At 45.1% G+C, this 24,924-nt stretch overlaps 1 protein-coding gene across 1 annotated transcript in view; it reads right to left on the bottom strand.

Annotated features, from left to right (window-relative positions):
* Positions 1-24,924, bottom strand: part of LOC126475026 (UDP-glucosyltransferase 2-like) — a 92,306-nt gene that overhangs the window by 39,458 nt on the left and 27,924 nt on the right. The window contains exons 2-3 of the mRNA XM_050102567.1: positions 14,155-14,365; positions 7,060-7,247 (exon numbers count right to left, since the gene is read on the bottom strand). Coding sequence (XP_049958524.1) covers positions 7,060-7,247; positions 14,155-14,346 — 380 coding nt within the window. The 5' untranslated portion in view covers positions 14,347-14,365. The remainder of the gene's footprint in view (positions 1-7,059; positions 7,248-14,154; positions 14,366-24,924) is intronic.

Below are 24,924 nucleotides of genomic sequence, written 5' to 3'. Positions count from 1 at the left end.
TTAATGACACGTTGTGTCGTATTGCACATCATGACAGATGCCATGTTGGATGACATGATGGCATGTGCCATTGAGCCAGATCGCTGGTCGATCAACAGCGACCGGCTTGTTATCTTTGGCACGTCCCCGGGCATGAGCATCTTTGCGTTTTCGGCTGGGGTGCGCGGGACGGCGAGAGGCAGTTGGTTTGGGGCGGCCGGTGAGAGTGGGTCGGGCGTAAGCACATGTGTGATGTCTGTTGCGCTGGGGCTGTTTGATAATCTTGAAACTCCTGCGGCGGTTACTGGTTGCCTGGAAGGAATTTCATATAAACTGTGCCAAGCCCCGCAGTAAGAGAGGGGAGTGCGGAGTTGGTGTTGGCCGAGATGTTTATACAAACACGGCGTGAGAAGCACGGCGTGGGCCTGTTGGTTGCTTCGTCCTTCTGGCAGCCACCGCAAGCGGATGTTCGGCCGGAATGTTTACAGTTTGTGGTGAGCATAGTGTGAACAAGTTCTCGTACGATGTGCTCCCAGCCTGACTCTTAGTCTGTGTTATTTGTGGGTGCCGACCCCTTGTCTGTTACTGCTTCCGGGTGTCCTGTAAGATTTCACATAAAAACTGTGTTTTTGTGGCATTCTGTGTTTCTGGCTCAGCCTCCGCCTAGAAAGGGAAAAGATTTGTGCCTCAACTGAAAGGGGGGGGGGGGGAGGTTCGATTGGACATCTTTTGGAATTCTTTAATGCTGTAATTTAAACATATAAAAAAATTGTTACTTTCAGAATAAGCGCCTGTTCCTTTGGGACACTGCAGTTCAAACAGGAATGGCGTAATGTTAATGAATATTTGTTATTCATCAAATGAAGTGTATTTAATGTCTTGCAGTTTTCTGGGGCACGCAGCTGTGTTATTGACTCATTTTGAAGTGTTCTGTCGGGTGAATGTCTGCTCCCCACTTCAGTGTATTCTTTTGAGTAGTATTGTAAGGTTTTTTGGATATTTGTCAGTGGGGTGTATTGATTCAATTTTGTTTTTCCCTTTCTTTTGAATTACGGAGAATTGTTTATTTTATCTGGTTTTTTAGCTTAACTCGCGCTTCACGCACTAAATCAGCTGATATTGAAATTTTTTTTTAATTCCTGTTTAATGTCAGGCAGATTCAAATGTAACTTCATTTATGTTATTTGAAATAAATGTGTTGGATTGACCTTAATGAATTATGTGCAATCGAAGAAAGGGACCCAATCCTTCATTAGTGCTTAACAGTGGCGTGCAGTTCGGGTTGTGAGCCCAGTGCTCGGACCAGTCATGTTGTAGGACATGACATCACGTATCATGTCATCTCGTGGAATCGGGTGTACTGCCCATGGTCTGCGACTTTCCATCACAATATTTCGACGTCGTAACCCGCTGTCGTGATCAGACGTTTCCTGCGACTGGTCGACAAGCTGACCGTGCCCCGTATTTATGCCTGGGTGGTGTCTGGTGTTCCCTAAACCGTCAGCGCCCACTGCGGCCGTTTCTGGCAACTCTATTTATCTCTAGGCGTTCCGTCTTCTGTCCGCGCCCGTTTCCGCTGTTTTCCCCGGCGGCGGCCGCGCAAACGAAATCTCTCGTGGGAAGACGCAGACCACAGCCAGTACACCCGATTCTACGAGATGACTCCGAATTACTGGGAAAGTCTAAAAAATTATCATGTTACTTTAGTTGACGCGATGCATTATGTTTGCATGACAAGAGTACTAACGAGTTAAAAAGCGCGAATACGTGAAGATTTTTTGATGTAAATGTTTGCCAGATAAGTGGAAAAGCTAGTTCCTTTCTTTTATATCCCTAATAATGCACAGGACCTATCTGCCTTTTTTGTGCTGTGACAGGAGCATTTTTATTCTGATTCACAATTGTGTTATCTTTAGTAGAGCAATAACAATAGTGTAGGTCGTCGGTCAGGATCTGAACCAGTCACTGGATATCACATGAATAACAGATCCATCAGGGACATTTCAATCCTTCTAAAGCTGCCCAAGTAGATTGTTCGTGATGTGACTGTGAAGTGAAAACACGTAGGAACAACCACAGTTAAAACAAGATCAGGTAGACCTCATGTACTGAGGACAGGGACTGTCAAGCACTGCGGTTGGCGGTTGTAAGAATCGCATGAAACCAGCACGTGTAAATAATTGCGAGGTACAGGGCGCTTCCAGCAGTCCAGCTGGCACAGTTACTGTGCGTTAAGGAGCTAAGTGTGGCACACAACGGTCAAGCACCGCCTCCTAAGCCACTTATCTCTATATTTCGTGCTAAGTGACACTTGATGTGCTTTAAACTAACATGGCACTGGGCAGTGGATGACTGGAAACTAGTCATCTGCAGTGATGAATTACATTATACCTTTTGTCAATCCGATAGAAGGGATTGGGTTCCGCAAGTACCTGGAGAACATAACCTGCTATCATGTGTAGCCCCAACAGTGAAGTAACAAGATGGTGGTGTTACGGTATGGGGGTGTTCCTTCGTGGTTACAGTGTGGTACCCCTACTGGGCTTAAAGAAGCGCTGAAAGCGGGAGTACATCATAACATTTTTAGAACATTGTGTATTGCGTAATGTAGAGGAACAGCTCAGAGATGATGAATGATCGTATCAGGGTGACGGTGCACGCTGTCAAGCGACGTCTGTGAGGCAACTGTTTGAGGACAGTGTCATTCCTGAAATGGACTGGCCTCCCCCAGTCCCGACCTCAGCCCTGTAGAACATGTTTGGGATGAAAGGTTAGTTCTTACAAAGAAGAAAACAGAAACCAGCCAATATTAATACTGCTGTGTATTTAGGTAAATAGCGCCGTTACCGGTTTCGAACTGGCAAGTTCAAATGATTTTCAAGATACACATTACATTATCGTCCGTTTTCTATTTTTATTATTCCACTGTGGCGAAGTATTTTTGGCGTGTTGTTGCCCTACGTTAGAAAAACAGTGTTAGAAGCGCTCTATGCGAAAATAACTAACCTCCAAACGATGAACTACAGCGTAAATGAATATGTGAGGTTAAATGGTTATGGTACTTACGTCGAAAATTCCGCGCGATTTTGTTGCGAAGTTGCAGGATTGTATTTTTCGCATATTCCTAAATATATCCAGCACTTACGTAACTTGTACATCACCATATTGTGCAAAGCACCACACACACACAATTACCAGAAATAATTTGCCACATGTGAAGTTATCACAGAGATTGCAGATTTACAAACACAACAGTGTCAGGCACATCACAATATACAGGTTGCGTTGATTTCACAGAATGACTGTTTTTAAAGAATAACATAACTTAATGAAAATTAAAACACAAAGATAAACCTTACATTATGCGCGTATAATATTACAAATGAAGTTGACAGATGTAGTAAGCAGCTTGTGTGAATGCTAATTATATGGTATTATGTAAATACTGTGCTATATACAAGGAGCAACATAGAGGTGAGACAAATGAATAATATGACAGTAACAATTGTATTAACATCTATCTATGGTGCATTGAAATTTTGAATCAAGTATAGTAGCAGTAAATATTTTTTTTTCAAGAATCAAGGTAGCATTACAAGTGCATTACAAGTATTTATAATATGGTATTCTTTGTAATATAAATACTTGTAATGTACTTGTAATGCTACCATGATTCTTGAAAAAAAAGTTACTGCTACTATACTTGATTCAAAATTTCAATGCATCATAGATAAATGTTAACACAACTGTTACTGTCATATTATTCATTTATCTCTTATCTCACCTCTATGTTGCTCCTTGTACGATAATCATAAAATATATAATTATAAAAATAAAAATATATAATTATCCCGTGATAAGGGACCCACACCCATATATATATATATATATATATATATATATATATATATATATATATATATATATATATATATATACCGCGATAGTCGCTGCGCTGTAGAGCTCGCCGACGCTCTGTAATTGCCTCAGCGACTTCCGGTGACCACCAAGGGTCTGTCTTTTATCGGGGGCACCCTAAAGAGCGAGGGATCGCGTTTTCTGCAACAGAAACGATTGTGGTAGTCACCTGCTCAACCATCACATCGATGTTACCATGTGGGGCAGAGTCGACGATGACATCAGAGGTGAAAGTTTCCCAGTCCGCCTTGCTTAAAGCCCATCTGGGCAGGCGTTCGTGAGCCTGACGCTGGGGCAGTGACAGGGGATCGGGTAGTGGTCACTTCCACACAGGCAGCCATGTGCTCTCCAGTGGATAGATGGGAGAAGTCCTGCGCTGCAAATTGATAAATCCATGGCCGAGCAACTACCTCGAGCCGCACTGAAATGTGTAGCGGCCCCAGTATTTAAGAAGCAGAGGCTGAACTGAGACAGTAAAGTTTCGACATCTCTGCCTCGGCCAGTAAGCACGGTGCCACCCTACAAGGGGTTATGGGCGTTAAAATCTCCCAAAAGTAGGAAAGGTTTAGGGAGTTGATCAATCAGTGCAGCTAATACATTCAGGGGTACTGCACCATCTGCAGGAAGATATACATTGCAGACAGTTATTTCCTGTGTCGTCCATATTCTGACAACCACAGCTTCAAGAGGGGTTTGAAAGGGCACAGTTTCACTATACAGACTGAGTTTAGGACATAAATGCAAACTCCACCTGGCACTCGATTATAGTCACTACAGTTCCTGTAATATCCCTTATAGCCGCAGAGGGCAGGGGTCTCCATTGCTGGGAACCAGGTTTGCTGGAGGGCAACGCAGAAAGCAGGTGTAAAGCTTAACAGTTGCCGTAGCTCAGACAGGTGGTGGAAAAAAACTGCCGCAATTCCATTGGAGGATGACGTCGTCGTGAGACTGGGGAGGCATGGAACATTCAATGAGGCAGTTTACGCCTCTAGGTCACCTGCTGCCACCGACTTTTTGCCTCAGCAGTCTGTGTCTGAGGGTCTGACGAGATCCGGGTCCTCAGTGGATGCCAGAATCTCCACCCCATCCTCAGACACAGAGCTTGTAGGTAACGGTGGTGTGGGTGCCACCGCAATTTCCTTGGTCTTGAGGGTCTTCTTTTTAGATTTCTCTCGTTGCTCCTTGGGTTTCCCTGACTGGGAGGACTCCACTGAATCAGTCTCCAGGATTGAGGATGAGCGTGAAGGCCTATGACAAGCTGCTTTTGGGCTCTTCAGCTGCTGGGAGGTGTCATCTTTCCCACTAGCAGCAACCTGTGAAGGGAGTAACCCAAGGGACCCCTCCCTAGCATTCCCAATGGTTGGGGGGGGGGGAGGAAGGGTGTTTCTCCTGAAGTAGGTGGTGCAAGAGCAACAGGGAGGTAAGTGCCTCCTCCCCCCTTCCCCCCCCCCCCCCGCCACCCACCATCAAGGGGGCATGTGTAGTCTCCCAGTTCTGAGAGGCGACAGGAATTCGAGGAACTGATGGGGCGACAAATGCACTCGTAGCGGCGGCGTGTGAGGAGGTCGTAGCCATAGGATGTAGGTGCTCAAATTTCCTCAGTGTAGGTCAGTGAGTCCAGGGTGTTACAGTCCATGATTTTCCTCTCTTTCTGTAAAATCCTGCAGTCTGGCGAGCAAGGTGAATGATGCTCTCCGCTGTTGACACAGATGGGAGGCGGGGCACATGGAGTATTGCGATGCGATGGACGTCCACAATCTCGACAGATGGGGCTGAATGTACAGCGGGAAGACATATGGCCAAACTCCCAGCAATTAAGGCACCGCATCAGGGGAGGGATAAATGGTTTGACGTCACAGCGGTAGACCATCAACTTGACCTTCTCTGGAAATGTGTCACCCTCGAAGGCCAAGATGAAGGCACTGGTGGCAACCTGATTATCCCTCAGACCCCTATGGACGCGCCGGACGAAATAAACACCTCGCCACTCTAAACTGGCGCACAGCTCGTCGTCAGACTGCAAAGGAAGGTCCCTGTGGAATATAATACCCTCGACCATATTTAAGCTCTTATGAGGCATGATGGTAACAGAAACATCCCCGAACTTGTCAGGAGCAAGTAATGCTCGTGACTGGGCAGGGGATGCTGTTTCTGTCAAAACCACATTTTGGACAAGCCCTCCACCTCCCCGAACTTGTCCTCGAAATGCTCCTCAAAAACTGAGGCTTCATGAACATGAAAGTTTCCCCATCAACCCTCGTACATACGAGGTACCGGGGCAAAGAAGCTTTACTGCCATCCTTAGCCTAGCGTTCCTCCCATGTTGTGACCAGGGAGGGGAAGGACTTGGGGTCATATTTCTTAGCGTTGAAGTTGGACTTTGGCCGCTTAGAGACTGTTGGCGGTGGACCACCAGCAAGAGATGACGTACTACGTTTCATCGCGTGTCATCTGCCCTGACGCCAACCACTCCAGGGCCTCACGGGCGCCACCCAGCTGCACCAAAGGCCACCTGGCAGGATGGCCATTGCCAAGAGTTCTGATGCCCCAGGGTGACGGGCATCTACTCCTTGGCATACGTGAGGAGTGAATGGCGCAGGCATCAGCAGAGCGATCCCTGTGTTGTCAGGGGTCTACAACCAACAGGGTAAATGGTGACTCCACCACAAGGGACTGGTTACTGTGCTGGAAATGGGGTGCAAAGAAGTCCATGGTCATCGTCGGCACAGAAAGTGACACTGCATAGTGCTTAGTGGAAAACGCATCCAAATAGTTCGCTCTTCGGGAAAATTTTCAAAAATGGAGGTCAAACCCTACAGGGGACCATCACATAAAGGCCGAAACGGGTGAGACTCCTTTTAGTCGCCTCTTACGACAGGCAGGAATACCTCGGGCCTATTCTAACCCCCGGACACGCAGGGGGCTAAATGACAAGTCAGAAAATGTTCCAGCTTGACGCTGCCTGTCTCAACGGTTCAGGTTGTGGGTCAAATTATGTCAAGTGGTTGTAGTGTCAGCAGTTTCCGCTAAAAAAAATTCGTTGCCGTATTTTTTTATCACACCTTGCAATAAGTGTCTGGATACTTTCGATCAGATAGCGTATTTATTCTGCTCTGCACTGGTTCACTATGAAGATAAAACAGATATGTGGTTTACACATACTTTAGGAACTTGAGCATTTCCGGACTCTTGAGGCCATCCTCACAGATGGGACCTGCCATGTCCTCCATGCCCCATAACATCTCGACTGGGTCCCAAGCATGTTTCGCCATTTCCATCCAATCGAAGGTCTTCCTCAGGTACCTGTACGCAGGAGATATGTCAATCTCCGTGTAATTTGCGATGTTTTTCTGCAAATAAGAAAAGTGATATGAAAGAAATCCGTACACTACATCAAGTACACAATGAAGATTTACTTCATAAAACATAAACATACGTAAATAGAGCAGAGTTCAAGCAATGGAATGAAAAACATATCATCAAATATGAGTCGCAGGTGTTTATAGTTGAAGGGTTAGACACTTCCTTATTGCAGCACACACCTTTCCTTCATTCTTCTTCTCCCTTTAGGTCTGCTTTCTATGATACTGAGAGAGAATCGTTGGCGAATCACCCTGTTACTGTGTTCATTCCATTTTTCTCTGTTTTCGTGAATTTTATGCATAATTTATAAATATTCAATTCATTCCTAATGTCAGTCGTTATTATTTCTGTCCAATGTACATACTCATAATGCTCATAGAAAGCTCATTTGTACCGCCTGAATTCTACTCTCTTGATGTTCATGTGCGACCCATGACTCACTTCCGTGCGATAAAGTAGGAACAGCCGGTTGACTTACAAAGTTTTGGTTATATCTGTTTCCGTGTTTTGTTTTTCAGGCAGCTACTGACTGTTTGGCTGTGCCCCATGGAAACACATCAAAAAAGGTTTGAAAGTCACCAGAACTCTTGAAGATAGACGCTGACTGTGAATATTATATCACAAACACAGTCCCTTTGACTGTTCAGAGATGTCACTAAACCCGCACAAAGACGTAAACAACCATGCATGAGCAGCGCGTATTAGACGGAGGGGGTCTGACAGCCGATCAGTTCAAGTCATTTCACCAGGAAGTAGGTACACGGCTCGTGTTGTCTGTAGTTCAACCATGCATGGACGGTCAATACCACGGTTCGATCGCGTCCGCATTGCTACTTTGTGCCAGGCAGGGCTCTCAACAGGAGAAGTGTCCAGGCGTCTCGGAGCGGACCAAAGCGATGTTGTTCGGACATGAAGGAGGTACAGAGAGACATGAACTGTCGATGACATGCCTCGCTCAGGCCGCCCAAGGACTACTACTGCAGTGGATGACCGCTACCTACGGATTATGGCGCCGAGGAACCCTGACAGCAACGCTACCTTGTTGAATAATGCTTTTCGTACAGACACAGGACGTCGTGTTACGACTCAAACTGTGCGCAATAGGATGCATGATGCGTAACTTCACTACCGACGTCCATGGCGAGGTCCATCTTTGCATCCACGACACTTTGCAGCGCGGTACAGACGGGCCCAACAACATGCCGAATAGACCGCTCAGGATTGGCACCACGTTCTCTTCACCGATGAGTGCCGCATATGCCTTCAACCAGACAATCTTCGGAGACGTGTTTTGAGGCAACCCAGTCAGGCTAAACGCCTTAGACACACTCTCCTGCGAGTGCAGCAAGGTGTAGGTTCCCTGCTGTTTTGGGGTGGCATTATGTAGGGCCAACGTACGCCGCTGGTGGTCACAGAAGGCGCCGTGACGGGTGTACGATACGTGAATGATATGCTCCGACCGATAGTGCAACCATCTCGGCAGCATATTGACGAGGTATTCGTTTTCATAGACGACAATTCGAACCCCCATCGTGCACATCTTGTGAACGACTTCCTACAGGATAACGACATCGCTCGACGAGGGTGGCCAACATGTTCTCCAGACATGAATCCTATCGAACATGCCTGGGATAGATTGAAAAGGGCTGTTTACGGACGACGTGATGCACCAATCACTCTGAGGGACCTACACCGATTCGCCGTTGAGGAGTGGGACAATCTGTACCAAAACTGCCTTGGTGAACTTGTGGATAGTATGCCACGACGAATACAGGCATGCATCATTGCAAGAGGACGTGCTACTGGGTATTAGAGGTACCAGTGTGTACAGCAATCTGGACCACCACCTCTGAAGATAATTTGTGGTTTTCATGATCAATGAAAAGGCCGAAAATGACGTTTATGTTGATTTCCATTCCTTTTTTTCTGTACAGGTTCCATAACTCTCGGAACCGAAGTGATGCAAAACTCTTTTTCTTGTGTGTATGTGAGACTTTTACTCGTTTCTGCTGTGTGCGCTTATCATGTTCAAATGTAATGTTAAATACATTAACTGAGTCTGATATTTCGTTATTCACAACAATTTTTGATCTTTTGCGTCTTTTCCCTTGGAAACCACGATTTTCAATTTCCTTGTTGATGTCTGCAGGTTATATTGTTTACGTATACTGTCCAACAAATAAATTCCTTTTTATAGGTCATCTTTGTTTTCCGCCAAAAGAGTGGCAGCGTCAGCATGTGTGTTACAGTATGACAGATTGTTCTGTCTAACTACCTCTTTCCATTCTCGTTCACATACGTGTTAAAAAATGTGGGTAATATACTAGGCCCTTTTCCCAGTTCTTTGTTTGTCAGTGCGACCTGGGGCATTTTACCATTTAAAGCTACAGTGATGGATATATTTTTGTACAGACGCCTCAGAACGTCTGTCAAATGTAATGGATAACCTATTTTTTCATTATTCCCCACAGATGTTCTATATTATCACTGTCAAAAATCTTTATAAAGCCTACGAATACTTAGTGAGTCTATATACGTACCTAAAAAATAGCCTACGGTCGCAAGTTCGAATCCTGCCTCGGGGATGGATGTGTGTGATGTCCTTAGGTTAGTTAGGTTTATGTAGTTCTAAGTTCTAGGGGACTGATGCCCTCAGATATTAAGTCCCATAGTGCTCAGAGCCATTTGTACCATTTTTAAAAATGGTCTTAATCCTCAACAACCTTGTAAAGATCACTAACAGAGTTTGCATCTATCCTGCATATTATCCAATTCCATAAAACAGAGATTAGGGAAGAAATACATGTCCTCGCTACAGGAAGACAAGCCACAGCACTGGAGGATAGAAAATTTTTCAAAGAGTGATATGTGAAACTTGGTATTTGTGATTAAAATTTTTATGTCTGAAATAATCAGGAAGTACACGAGAAGTGCACCACAGAATAACAAACAGAATTCGCACCTTTAGTAGTAGTCGCAGTAGAAAAAAGGGATATGAAAATGTGGAGTTCGGAGAAAGAGAGAAATCTGCAGGTGCGAAAAGGACTTGCGCTCTACGTGGTCCGTAAAAGCTTAATTATGTATACACAAAGTTCATCCATTCTGGAAATCGAGAATTTTGACGATTTTGCCTGTTATCAACATTGATACTGGCAAGATATCGGTCCCGGGAATTCCAAGACTTCCGAGAACGTTTTAGTAAGTTTGAAGTCGGATAACAAATGAAAAAAGAAACATTTTTGAATGATACAGTTGCACATTACCGTATCCTGACGTTTCCTTTGCTTGTACCGCTAAACCTCGCTTCCTTCCAAATTTCATGATTCTAGGTCAACGGGATATATCCTATAGGTTTTAATGAGTGAGTTGCGGGTATCACACTATGTGATACAATAAATGGGCGTACCTTTCGACTGAAGTTACTTAGAAGGCAAATATTTTTATAGTGCCAAGGATCCGTAGACCTTAGTATGTGACTTAAATTTCAATTTGACAGGTCTGCTCTTTCCTGAGAGAAAGGGCCTTAACAGACGGCCGAAAAGACAGACAATCGGACAACAAATGACAATAAAAATATCTTTATCGCGTGAGATAGGCACAAATTAAAATTTTTCGGATTTTTTCTTGACTTTTACTGTTAAACCATGCTTCTTGCCAAATTTCATGATTCTAGGTCAATGGGAAGTAACTCACAGGTTTTGAGTGACTTTGCGAGTACCTAAGTATGTGATATAAACGACCGTATCTTTTTATTGCACTGACTTACAAGCTTACATTTGTTACACCACCAAGGGACCTTAGATCTCAGTATGTGACATAAATTTCGATACGTCTATCCGTTCCTGAGAAAAAGGAGTTTCAACAGACGGACAGATAGAAAATCGGATAGAAATGAACAAAAATTTGTTTAGTTTGGTATAATTACGAATTAACAATATTCAGCTATTTTCCTTTACTTTTACTGGGAAAGTTTGCTGCTTGCCAAATTTCCTTGCTTCTTCGTTAACGAGAAGTACCTACATATTTTGATGAAAGAGACTGTGAGCATCAAAATTTGTAACATAACATACACTGAAGAGCCAAAGGAACTGGTACACCTGCCTAATATTGTGTAGGGCCCCAGCGAGAACGCAGAAGTGCCGCAAAACGACGTGGGTTGGACTCGACTAATGTCTGAAGTAGTGCTGTGGGGAGTTGACACAAGGCTGTCCATAAATCCGTAATAGTGCGAGTGGTGGAGAGCTCTTCTGAACAACATGTTGCAAGGCATTCCAGATATGCTCAATAATGGTCATATCTGGGGAGTGTTTAAACTAAAAAGACTCCTCCTGGATACTCTGTAGCAATTCTGGACGTGTAGGCTGTCGCATTGTCCTGCTGGAACTGCTCAAGTGCGCCGTAATGCACAATGGACATGAATGGACGCAGGTGATCAGACAGTATGCTTACATACGTGTCACCCGACAGAGTCGTATCTAAATGTATCAGGGTCCCATACCACTCCAACTGCAATGCCTCCACCAGCGTGAACAGACCCCTGCTGACATGCAGGGTCCAAGGATTCATGAGGATGTCTCTATATCCGTACACGTCCAACCGCTCGATACAATTTGAAACGAGATGCGTCCTATCAGGCAACAAGTTTCTAGTCATCAACAGTCTGATGTCGGTGCTCACGGGCATAGGTGAGACGTAAAACTTTCTATCAAGCAGTCATCAAAGGTACATGAGTGGGCCTTCGGCTCCGAAAGCCCATATCGATGATGTTTCACTGAATGGTTCGCACGCTGACACTTGTTGCTGGCCTAGCACTGAAATCTGCAGCAATTTGCGCACGGGTTGCACTTCTATCACGTTGAACGATTCTCTTCAGTTGTGGTTGGTCCCGTTCTTGCAGGATATTTTTCCGGCCTCAGCAATGTCGGGGATTTGATGTTTTACCGGATTCCTGATATTCACGGCACTCTTGTTAAATGGTCGTACGGGAAAATCCCCACTTCATCGCTACCTCAGAGATGCTGTGTCCCAACGCTCGTGCGCCAACTATAACATAACTCTGAAACTCACCTAAATCTCTATAACCCGCCATTGTAGCAGCTGTAACCGATCTAACAACTGCGCCAAACACTTGCTGCCTTATGTAGGCTTTGGCGACCGCAGCACCGTATTATGTCTGTTTACATATGTCTGTATTTGAATAAGCATGCCTATAGCAGTTTCTTTGGCGCATCAGTGGACATACACTACTGGCGATTAAAATAGCTACACCACGAAGATGACGTGCTACACACGAGAAATTTAACCGACAGGAAGAAGATGCTGTGATATGCAAATGATTAGCTTTTCTGAGCATTCACACAAGGTTGGCGCCGGTGGCGACACCTACAACGTGCTGACATGAGGAAAGTTTCCAACCGATTTCTCATACACAAACACCAATTGACCGGGGTTGCCTGGTGAAACGTTGTTGTGATGCCTCGTGTAACGAGGAGAAATGCGTACCGTCACGTTTCCGACTTTGATAAAGGTCGGATTGTAGCCTATCGCGACTTCGGTTTATCGTATCGCGAAATTGCTGCTCGCGTTGGTCGAGATCCAGACTGTTAGCAGAATATGGAATCGGTGGGTTCAGAAGGGTAATACGGAACGCAGTGCTGGATCCCAACGGCCTCGTATCACTAGCAGTCGAGATGACAGGCATCTTATCCGCATGGCTGTAACGGATCGTGGAGGTACGTCTCGATCCCTGAGTCAGCAGTTGGGGACGTTTGCAAGACAACAAACAATCTGCATGAACAGTTCGCCGACGTTTGCAGCAGCATGGACTATTCGCTTAGAGACCATGTCTGCGGTTACCCTTGACGCTGCATCACAGACAGGAGCGCCTGCGATGGTGTACTCAACGACGAACCTGGGTGCACGAATGGCAAAACGTCATTTTTTAGGGATGAATCCAGGTTCTGATACAGCATCATGATGGTCGCATCCTTGTTTGGCGACATCGCGGTGAGCGCACATTGGAAGCGTGTATTCGTCATCGCCATACTGGCGTATCGCTTTGATGGTATGGGGTGCCATTGGTTACTCGTCTCGATCACCCCTTGTTCGCATTGACGGTACTTTGAACAGTGGACGTTACATTTCAGATGTGTTACGACCCGTAGCTCTACCCTCCATTCGATCCCTGCGAAACCGTAAATTTCAGCGGGATAGTGCACGACCGCATGTTGCAGGTCCTGTACGGGCCTTTCTGGATACAGAAAATGTTCGACTGATGCCCTGGCAGCACATTCTCCAGATCTCTCACCAACTGAAAACGTCTGGTCAATGATGGCCGAGCAACTGGCTGGTGACAATACGCCAGTCACTACTCTTGATGAACTGTGGTATGGTGTTGAAGCTGCATGGGCAACTATACCTGTACACGCCATCCAAGCTCTGTTTGACTCAATGCCCAGGCGTATCGAGGCCGTTATTACGGCCAGAGGTGGTGGTTCTGGGTACTGATTTCTCAGGATCTATGCAGCCAAATTGCGTGAAAATGTAGTCACATGTCAGTTCTACTATATTAGTCCAATGGATACCCATTTATCATCTGCATTTCTTCTTGGTGTAGCAATTTTAATGGCCAGTAGTGTAAATGACCGTATCATTTCACTGCAATTTTTTAGAGCGCCAAGGGATCGTAGATGCTGGTATGTGGCATGAACTTCAACGTGATACTTTTACCCGTTCCTGGGAGAAGGGTTTCAAGCAGTCGGACAGAGAGACGGAGGGGGAACAAAGTAATCCTAAGGTTCCGTTTCCACTGATTGAGGTACGCAACTTTAAATATGAAAGCAAAGGTGTGTGCTCTGAGGCTGGCGTGGTGTAGAAGTGAATGTAAGTTCGTACCTTGATGGGGTCCGTGGTGATGAAGGTGACTTCGTGGCCGCGCTTGACCAGCTCGAGGACGATCATCCGCAGGGGGTACTGGTGGCTGACGCTGGGGAACGGCACCGCGGCCAGGATCCTGGCGCCGTCCGCGCACCCCCCAGCCAGCAGGGCAGGCAGCAGCACCAGCAGCAGCAGGCGGGCGCTCCCCATGCCGGAAAGTTGGTACCACCTGCGCAGCGTGTAAACTTCAGTCGTACCGCGTTATCAGCAAAAATCTCGTGGAAGAAATAGAGAGATTGTTACGTCGCACTAACGACTAAATGAATTGGAATAGTGGTTTTGTCCGGTCATTATGGCGAATGGAATAGTCCTTTTGTTATGTCACAGGTACGTCATTACATCTTGTACTACAGTCAACATGATAGTCGAGTCCATGAAGCGTAAGACGCACAGTACGGCTGAGTTTGATCATAGATACGAGCGGAAAAGTGCTCCTATCGGAGCACAAAAATGCAAATATGTTTCTGTTTAGTGAGGTACCAGCTGCCTCATTCTACATTCCCCAGCACCTTTAATACTTTCTACATCTACATCTACATGATTACTCTGCAAGTCACATTTAAGTGCTTGGCAGAGGGTTCATCGAACCACAATCATACTATCTCTCTACCATTCCACTCCCGGACAACGCGCGGGAAAAACGAACACCTAAACCTTTCTCGTCGAGCTCTGATTTCTCTTATTTTATTTTGATGATCATTCCTACCTATGTAGGTTGGGCTCAACAAAATATTTTCGCATTCGGAACAGAAAGTTGGTGACTGAAATTTCGTAAATACACTCCTGGAAATTGAAATAAGAACACCGTGAATTCATTGTCCCAGGAAGGGGAAACTTTATTGACACATTCCTGGGGTCAGATACATCACACGATCACACTGACAGAACCACAGGCACATAGCCACAGGCAACAGAGCATGCACAATGTCGGCACTAGTACAGTGTATATCCACCTTTCGCAGCAATGCAGGCTGCTATTCTCCCATGGAGACGATCATAGAGATGCTGGGTGTAGTCCTGTGGAACGGCTTGCCATGCCATTTCCACCTGGCGCCTCAGTTGGACCAGCGTTCGTGCTGGACGTGCAGACCGCGTGAGACGACGCTTCATCCAGTCCCAAACATGCTCAATGGGGGACAGATCCGGAGATCTTGCTGGCCAGGGTAGTTGACTTACACCTTCTAGAGCACGTTGGGTGGCACGGGATACATGCGGACGTGCATTGTCCTGTTGGAACAGCAAGTTCCCTTGCCGGTCTAGGAATGGTAGAACGATGGGTTCGATGACGGTTTGGATGTACCGTGCACTATTCAGTGTCCCCTCGACGATCACCAGTGGTGTACGGCCAGTGTAGGAGATCGCTCCCACACCATGATGCCGGGTGTTGGCCCTGTGTGCCTCGGTCGTATGCAGTCCTGATTGTGGCGCTCACCTGCACGGCGCCAAACACGCATACGACTATCATTGGCACCAAGGCAGAAGCGACTCTCATCGCTGAAGACGACACGTCTCCATTCGTCCCTCCATTCACGCCTGTCGCGACACCACTGGAGGCGGGCTGCACGATGTTGGGGCGTGAGCGGAAGACGGCCTAACGGTGTGCGGGACCGTAGCCCAGCTTCATGGAGACGGTTGCGAATGGTCCTCGCCGATACCCCAGGAGCAACAGTGTCCCTAATTTGCTGGGAAGTGGCGGTGCGGTCCCCTACGGCACTGCGTAGGATCCTACGGTCTTGGCGTGCATCCGTGCGTCGCTGCGGTCCGGTCCCAGGTCGACAGGCACGTGCACATTCCGCCGACCACTGCCGACAACATCGATGTACTGTGGAGACCTCACGCCCCACGTGTTGAGCAATTCGGCGGTACGTCCACCCGGCCTCCCGCATGCCCACTATACGCCCTCGCTCAAAGTCCGTCAACTGCACATACGGTTCACGTCCACGCTGTCGCGGCATGCTACCAGTGTTAAAGACTGCGATGGAGCTCCGTATGCCACGGCAAACTGGCTGACACTGACGGCGGCGGTGCACAAATGCTGCGCAGCTAGCGCCATTCGACGGCCAACACCGCGGTTCCTGGTGTGTCCGCTGTGCCGTGCGTGTGATCATTGCTTGTACAGCCCTCTCGCAGTGTCCGGAGCAAGTATGGTGGGTCTGACACACCGGTGTCAATGTGTTCTTTTTTCCATTTCCAGGAGTGTAGATCTCGCCGCGACGGAAAACGTCTTTGCTTTAATGACTTCCATCCCAACTCGCGTGTCATATCTGCCACACTCTCTCCCCTATTACGTGATAATACAAAACGAGCTGCCCTTTTTTGCACCCTTTCGATGTCCTCCGTCAATCCCACCTGGTAAGAATCCCACACCGTGCAGCAATATTCTAACAGAGGACGAACGAGTGTAGTGTAAGCTGTCTCTTTAGTGGACTTGTTGCATCTTCTAAGTGTCCTGCCAATGAAACGCAACCTTTGGCTCGCCTTCCCCACAATATTATCTATGTGGTCTTTGCAACTGAAGTTGTTCGTAATTTTAACACCCAGATACTTAGTTGAATTGACGGCCTTGAGAATTGTACTATTTATCGAGTAATCGAATTCCAACGGATTTCTTTTGGAACTCATGCGGATCACCTCACACTTTTCGTTATTTAGCGTCAATTGCCACCTGCCACACCATACACCTTTTTTTTCTAAATGGCTTTGCAACTGATACTGGTCTTCGGATGACCTTACTAGACGGTAAATTACAGCATCATCTGCGAACAACCTAAGAGAACTGCTCAGATTGTCAGCCAGGTCATTTATATAGATCAGGAACAGCAGAGGTCCCAGGACGCTTCCCTGGGAAACACCTGATATCACTTCAGTTTTACTCGATGATTTGCCGTCTATTACTACGAACTGCGACCTTCCTGACAGGAAATCACGAATCTAGTCGCACAATTGAGACGATACCCCATAGACCCGCAGCTTGATTAGAAGTCTTTTGTGAGGAACGGTGTCAAAAGCTTTCTGGAAATCTAGAAATACGGAATCAACTTGAGATCCCCTGTCGATAGCGGCCATTATTTTGTGCGAATAAATAGCTAGCTGCGTTGCACAAGAACGATGTTTTCTGAAACCATGTCGATTACGTATCAATAGATCGTTCCCTTCGAGGTGATTCATAATGTTTGAATACAGTATATGCTCCAAAACCCTACTGCAAACCGACGTCAATGATATAGGTCCTTAGTTCGATGGATTACTCCTACTACCCTTCTTAAACACTGGTGCGACTTGCGCAATTTTCCAATCTGTAGGTACAGATCTATCGGTGAGCGAGCGGTTGTATATGATTGCTAAGTAGGGAGCTATTGTATCAGCGTAAACTGAAAGGAACCTAATCGGTATACAATCTGGACCTGAAGACTTGCCCGTATCAAGCGATTTGAGTTGCTTCGCAACCACTAAGGTATCTACTTCTAAGAAACTCATACTAGCAGCTGTTCGTGTTTCAAATTCTGGAATTTTCCCAGAAATCTAGGCATTCGAAAATATTAACGCTTTTTTTCTTACCATGCAGCTCACTTCGAACTCCTCTAACTGTAACTCAATCACACCCCCTAATCCACCGCTGTAAGTAGCTCACCCCCAACCGCTCCCAGCTGCCCTTTCTCAATCACCCATTCAGCCCAACACACTGTCACTATGTCTTTGCGTCTCTCTCTCATTGTTTTCTGTTCCACAGTCATAACCACTTTCGTACTACCCTACTACTACAGTCTACCCTCACTGTCATTGACCCCCTCTTCCTCTCTAAATGGTTCAAATGGCTCTGAGCACTATGGGACTCAACTGCTGAGGTCATTAGTCCCCTAGAACTTAGAACTAGTTAAACCTAACTAACCTAAGGACATCACAAACATCCATGCCCGAGGCAGGATTCAAACCTGCGACCGTAGCGGTCTTGCGGTTCCAGACTGCAGCGCCTTTAACCGCACGGCCACTTCGGCCGGCTTCCTCTCTCATACAGCTAATATCTCGTTCCTTCCTTCCTACTGCTGCTGTATCTTCTCCTGTCACTGTCTCTCTCTTCGTTGTCATTGTCATGTACTCTGTCTCTCATTATCACTGGCTCTCACCCACATTCACCTTCTCTTTCACTTTATTCTTCAGTTACAAAACTGACTTTAGATCTCTATTGTACACCCTTAAAATTGTTTCATGTATTTTTTAAGTAAAAAACTTGCACCCAGAGAACACTGCGCGACATCGATGGACTTGGAGTTAAAACAAAATTTCAAAAACTGCGTTGAAGTTGACGATGTTGTATAACGTAGTCTGTAGGGATATTTCATAAAATGGTTGCTAACAAACTGGCGGCACTCCGAAATAGAAGACAATTTTTTCGACAAAAAGTCATTAAAAACGTGCACGAAAAATCGAAATTGAAGTGTATCGCAAAAATCCTACGCACTAGAAAAACGCCGACTCAGAAGTTACAAAACAGTATAATGTAATTGCATGTGTATGAACTTCAAAAATGTTGTTTTGGAAAAGTAAGCGTTTAAAGTTTCAGCCTGTGTTTTTTAATATTGTAAATGAACAAACCTTTAATCGGCAATGTCAGCACCATATAGTTGGCCTGTCATTTTCACGAAAGTATATATTGATTAACTGGCTTCCGCTTACTAATGGAAGCGTTTTTCGCACGAGTAAGACTACTTTTCGGACCTTTCCCATGAATGTAAATAAGTTTGTTTGTTATTTTCAAGTACTCAAGTTTTACTTCGCATAAAAAAAATGGAAATGACAAGTTGAGCAGACGCGATACAAGTACGTGGCTTCAGGCTTTTTACCACAAACGAATCACGTCAGGAAGTGAAATCTTGTTGAGAATACTATTTTAGTTGATACTAATGCTGCCTGCGACACTATCCGAAACTAACAGGACTGCTATTCTGTCGTAACTACTGCGTTATTACAATCGTTGCATTCGAGGCTTCGGATGCAGCAGACCCCCACGCACTAAATTGGGGTTTTGGCATATTTTAACATTTATGGCAGGCTAAATATGAGTGAATCTTAAAAATGAGCTCTCTAAAGAACATTTTAAGCTAATAAAAAACTACTCAAAAAATTTTCTACCTTGGTCCACCCCGTACTTTCATAGGTGGTCTCATGAAGAAAATAAACTAATGGAACTTTTATATCACTTCAACTCCATTCTTAAAAATATCGAGTTCACTATGGGATTATATAAAGACGGTTTGGTTAGCCGGAAGAATGATGGAGCTCTCTGGGACACTGAGTTTATCGTAAACCTGTATATAATGACTTGTGTTTATAATCACTGACCTGTCACACCAATCGATAAAAAACAGAACTCGCATAGTCTCACTCTCAGATAGTTCGCCTAAAGAGCACGCTCACCTGGAGACAGTGTTTAGGGAAAATGGATACTCTGCCAAACAGATTAACAGGGCAGTGTCACTTGAAATCATGCACCAGCAAGCGGATGAAGAGGAGAGCACGTCGGCAGGATCTCACGATTTCCTTTCCTTTATCGGAAATACACTGATGGAAAAAAAATTGCAGCATCAAGAAGGATTTGTGTGACATAATTGAAAGTTGGTAAGCGTGTTTCTACATCTGAAAGATGATGTGTACTCAAATTTCGCGCCAGTCAGATAACAGTGGCACTAGTAGTGCCACTATGACGATGAAAATCATGTTTGATTTACGAGGGTCACTCCAAAAGATGTGCACACTATTTTCGTAAAAATACAGTTTTCATTCTACATGTGTGAAAGTTTTACAGTGTGTAGATACATCGTTGCCGCTTGTTTTCAAACTTAGTTCAACCTGTTCCCGTGAGTGGCGCCGTCACATCATGTCTTCAAGATGGCTGCTACACTTGACGTTCGTCAGAAGCAACGTGCTGTCATAGAATTCCTGTGCTGTGAAAACGAGACAGTGGGAAACATCCACAAGAGGTTCAAAAAGGTGTATGGAGATGCTGCTGTCGATAGCTGTACAGTTAGTCGCTGGGCAAGCAGGTTATGTGATGAAAGCTGGCACGGCAATATTGAAGATTGTCCTTGCAGTGGCAGGCCTCGTACTGCACACACTCCAGACAATGTGCAGAGAGTTAACGAATGGGTGACTGCTGACAGAAGCATCACAGTGAACGAAGTGTCACGCTACGTTGGGATAGGGGAAGGAAGTGTTTGCAGAATACTGAAAGTGTTGGCGTTAAAAAAAGGTTTGTTCCAAGTGGGTTCCCGGGATGTTGACAGTGGCTCACAAAGAAACAAAAAAAAAAAAAAAAAAAAAACAAAAAAAAACGGTATACAGCGAACTTTTGGAACAGTACGAGAATGGTGGAGATTAATTTCTTGGAAGAACTGTGACAAGTGATGAAACATGGTTCCATCATTTTGCACCAGAGACGAAGAGGCAATCAATGGAGTGTCATCATGCTAATTCACCCAAAAAAATCAGAACCACACCTTCCGCTGGAAAAGTTATGGCTACAGCGTTTTTCGATTCTGAAGGACTCTTGCTTGTGGACATCATGCCAAGTGGAACCACCATAAATTCTGATGCATATGTGACAACACTGAAGAAACTTCAAGCTCGACTGAGTCGTGTTCGACCACATCGGCAAAAGCAGGATGTTTTGCTGTTGCACGACAATGCACGGCCACATGTCAGTCAAAAAACCACGGAAGCGATCACAAAACTCGGATGGACAACACTGAAACACCCGCCTTACTGTCCTAACCTGGCTCCATGTGCCTATCATCTCTTTGGGAAACTGAAAGACTCTCTTCATGGAACAAGGTTTGAAGATGATGATTCCCTTGTGCACGGTGGCAAACAGTGGCTCGAACAGGTTGGTCCAGAATTTTACTGTGCGGGTATGTAGGCGCTCGTTCCAAGATGGCGTAAGGCAGTTGAGAGGGATGGAAATTATGTGGAGAAATGAAAATATTGTTCCTAAATGATGTATGTACACACTGTAAAACTTTCAAACATGTAGAATAAAAGATGGATTAAAAAAAATAGTGTGCATTTCTTTTGGAGTGACCCTTGTAAATACACGCTGTAACCATCATAAGCATTAGTTACCTTTGACATTGAATGTGGTTGGTTTATGTTAGTCAAGGATGCCTTTAAGGCGACAAAATACCCTTATAAACACCCCACTGAGTTTGAACGAGATAGTTTAGTAGGGCTACGAAAAGCTGGAAGTTCCTTCTGCGATATTGCAGAAAGAGTTGGCAGGAATGTAGTTACTATTCATGATTCCCTGCGACAGGTGGTGAGACTGAACGGTTGCAAGAAGACCGGGCTATGGACGACCACGTGGCACTACCGAGAGGGAAGAACACCATGTGCGGTCTACGGCTCTGGTGCATCCTACTGCATCTGCAGCAACAACTTGAGCAGTAGGCACCGCAGTGACACAACGAACTGTTATAGACAGGTTACTTCAAGAACAGCTCCGGGCTAGATGTCCTGTAACGTGTATTCAACCGACCCCAAACCACCGCCATTTACGACTTCAGTGGTGTTGAAACGTCCCCTTAGAAAAATTTATGAATGGCTGTGCTGATAAACGTCTTACATTATTTGCTTTTCAAACAGCTGAGCAAAACTGAACGTACTCAGACATTACTCTCTTTACTTATTCTGATCAAAACTAAATTGAAACACAATATTTTTAGCACAACGCAATCTGACTTTCAAAAATCCCTACAATGGCCCTGACTAACAATAACCTATACCTTTCATGAATCAGTTACCTAAAAAAAATCTTCGTTACTCAAACTACTGCAATACAGCGAGCGTCACTACTGCCAGCTAAATAAAAGATTCAGACTACTGAAGGCACTAACTACTGATAGGCATAGTTAGCAAATGAAAGATTTTGATAGAGAACAAACAATGAATTTACCTTAATAGTGCTCAAAAATCATAATATATATCAGTTCATGACATCCAATCTTATAAATTTAATGTCTCTGGTGGACACACATCCAGAACATCCGCTCTCAAAACTCCGCCATCTCTCTCCTCACATCCACCACTGCTGGAGGCTCACCTCCAACTGCGCAACGCTACGCGCTGTTAACACCCAACTGTCCAACACTCGAATAGCATATGCTCCAACAATGCAAACCAACCACAGCCTTCACACAGCAGTCAGTGATTTTCATATAGAGCGATACGTGGCGTTTCACGCATAAAAACCTAAACAGCCTACTTACAGGGTTACTCAAGAGGTCATTGGAGTGCGGGGTGAGGTCCGTTGTGTTTTCTGATGAATGCTCGTTCTGCCTCGGTGCGAATGATGACTGTGTGTTGGTTAGAAGGAGCCCAGCTGAGGACCTGCAGCAAATCTGTCTGCGTGCTAGTCACACTTGGTCTACACCTGAAGTTATGGTCTGGGGGGAGGGGGAGCGGTTTCATACGACAGTAGGAACACTCCCGTGCGTATCCCATTCACCCCGCTGCAAATTTTTGCATCAGTGTGGTGATTTGACATGTCGTGCTGCCATTCATGAGCAGCATTCCAGGGTGTGTTTTCCAACAGGATACCCTGTAGATTAAAACTGAAGAAACTGCAAAAAGGTGGGAATTTAAGGAGATTGGACCTGGATAAACTTAATAAACCAGAGGTTGTTCAGAGTTTCAGGGAGAGCATAATGGAAAAATTGACAGCAATGGGGGAAACAAATACAGTAGAAGTAGAATGGGTAGCTTTGAGGGTTGAAGTAGTGAAGGCAGCAGAGGATCACGTAGGTAACAAGACGAGAGCTAGTAGACATCCTTCGGTAACAGAAGAGATACTGAATGTAATTGATGAAAGGAGAAAATACAAAAATGCAGTAAGTCAAGCAGGCAAAGAGGAATACAAACATCTCAAAAATGAGGTCGACAGTAAGTGCAAAATAGCTAAGCAGGGATGGCTAGAGGACAAATGTAAGGATGTAGAGGCTTATCTCACTAGGGGTAAGATAGATACTGCCTACAGGAAAATTAAAGAGACCTCTGGAGAAAAGAGAACCACTTGCATGAATACCAAGAGCTCAGATGGCAACCCAGCTCTAAGCGAAGAAGGGAAAGCAGAAAGGTGGAAGGAGTATATAGAGCGTCTATATAGGGACGATGTTCTTGAGGACAATATTATGGAAATGGAAGAGGAGGTAGATGAAGATGCAATGGGAGATATGATACTGCGTGAAGAGTTTGACGGAGCACTGGAAGACCTGAGTCGAAACAAGGCCCCGGGAGTAGACAACATTCCATTAGAACTACTGACAAAACTCTACCATCTGGTGAGCAAGATGTATGAGACAGGCGAAATACCCTCAGACTTCAAGAAGAATATAATAGTTCCAATCCCAACGACAGCAGGTGTTGACAGATGTGAAAATTACCGAACTATCAGTTTAATAAGTCACGGCTGCAAAATACTAACGCAAATTCCTTACAGACGCATGGAAAAACTACTAGAAGCCGACCTCGGGGAAGATCAGTTTGGATTCCGTAGAAATATCGGAACTCGTTAGGTAATACTGACCCTACGACTTATCTTAGAAGCTAGATTAAGGAAATGCAAACCTACGTTTCTAGCGTTTGTAGACTTAGAGAAAGCTTTCGACAATGTTGACTGGAATTCGCTCTTTCAAACTCTGAAGGTGGCAGGGGTAAAATACAGGGAGCGAAAGGCTATTTACAATGTGTACAGAAACCAGATGGCAGTTATAAGAGTCGAGGGGCATGAAAGGGAAGCAGTGGTTGGGAAGGGAGTGAGACAGGGTTGTAGCCTCTCCCCGGTGTTATTCAATCTGTGTATTGAGGAAACATTGAAGGAAACAAAAGAAAAATTCGGAGTAGGTATTAAAATCCGTGGAGAAGAAAAAAAACTTTGAGGTTCGCCGACGACATTGTAATTCTGTCAGAGACAGCAAAGGTCTTGGAAGAGCAGTTGAACGGAATGGATAGTGTCTTGAAGGGAGGATATAAGATGAACATCAACAAAAGCAAAACGAGGATAATGGAATGTAGTCGAATTAAGTCGGGTGATGCTGAAGGAATTAGATTAGGAAATGAGACATTTAAAGTAGTAAATGAGTTTTGCTATTTGGGGAGCAAAATATCTGATTATGGTCGAAGTAGAGAGGATATAAAATGTAGACTGGCAATTGCAAGGAAAGCGTTTCTGAAGAAGAGAAATTTGTTAATATCGAGTACAGATTTAAGTGTCAGGAAGTCATTTCTGAAAGTATTTGTATGGAGCGTAGCCATGTATGGAAGTCAACATGGACGATAAATAGTTTGGACAAGAAGAGAATAGAAGCTTTCTAAATGTGGTGCTACAGAAGAATGCTCAAGATTTGATGGGTAGATCACATAACTAATGAGGAAGTATTGAATAGGATTGGGGAGAAGAGGAATTTGTAGCACAACTTGACTAGAAGAATGGACCGGTTGGTAGGACATGTTCTGAGGCTTAAAGGGATTACAAATTTAGTATTGGAGGGCAGCGTGGAGGGTAAAAATCGTAGAGGGAGACCAAGAGATGAATACACTAAGCAAATTCAGAAGGATGTAGGTTGCAGTAGGTACTGGGAGATGAAGAAGCTTGCACAGGATAGAGTAGCATGGAGAGCTGCATCAAACCAGTCTCAGGACTGAAGACCACAACAACAACAACAACAACGCTTGGCCACA

This window comes from Schistocerca serialis, chromosome 4 (assembly GCF_023864345.2).
Source record: "Schistocerca serialis cubense isolate TAMUIC-IGC-003099 chromosome 4, iqSchSeri2.2, whole genome shotgun sequence".
Taxonomy (NCBI): domain Eukaryota; kingdom Metazoa; phylum Arthropoda; class Insecta; order Orthoptera; family Acrididae; genus Schistocerca; species Schistocerca serialis.
This window is presented reverse-complemented; position numbering and strand designations above follow the sequence as displayed.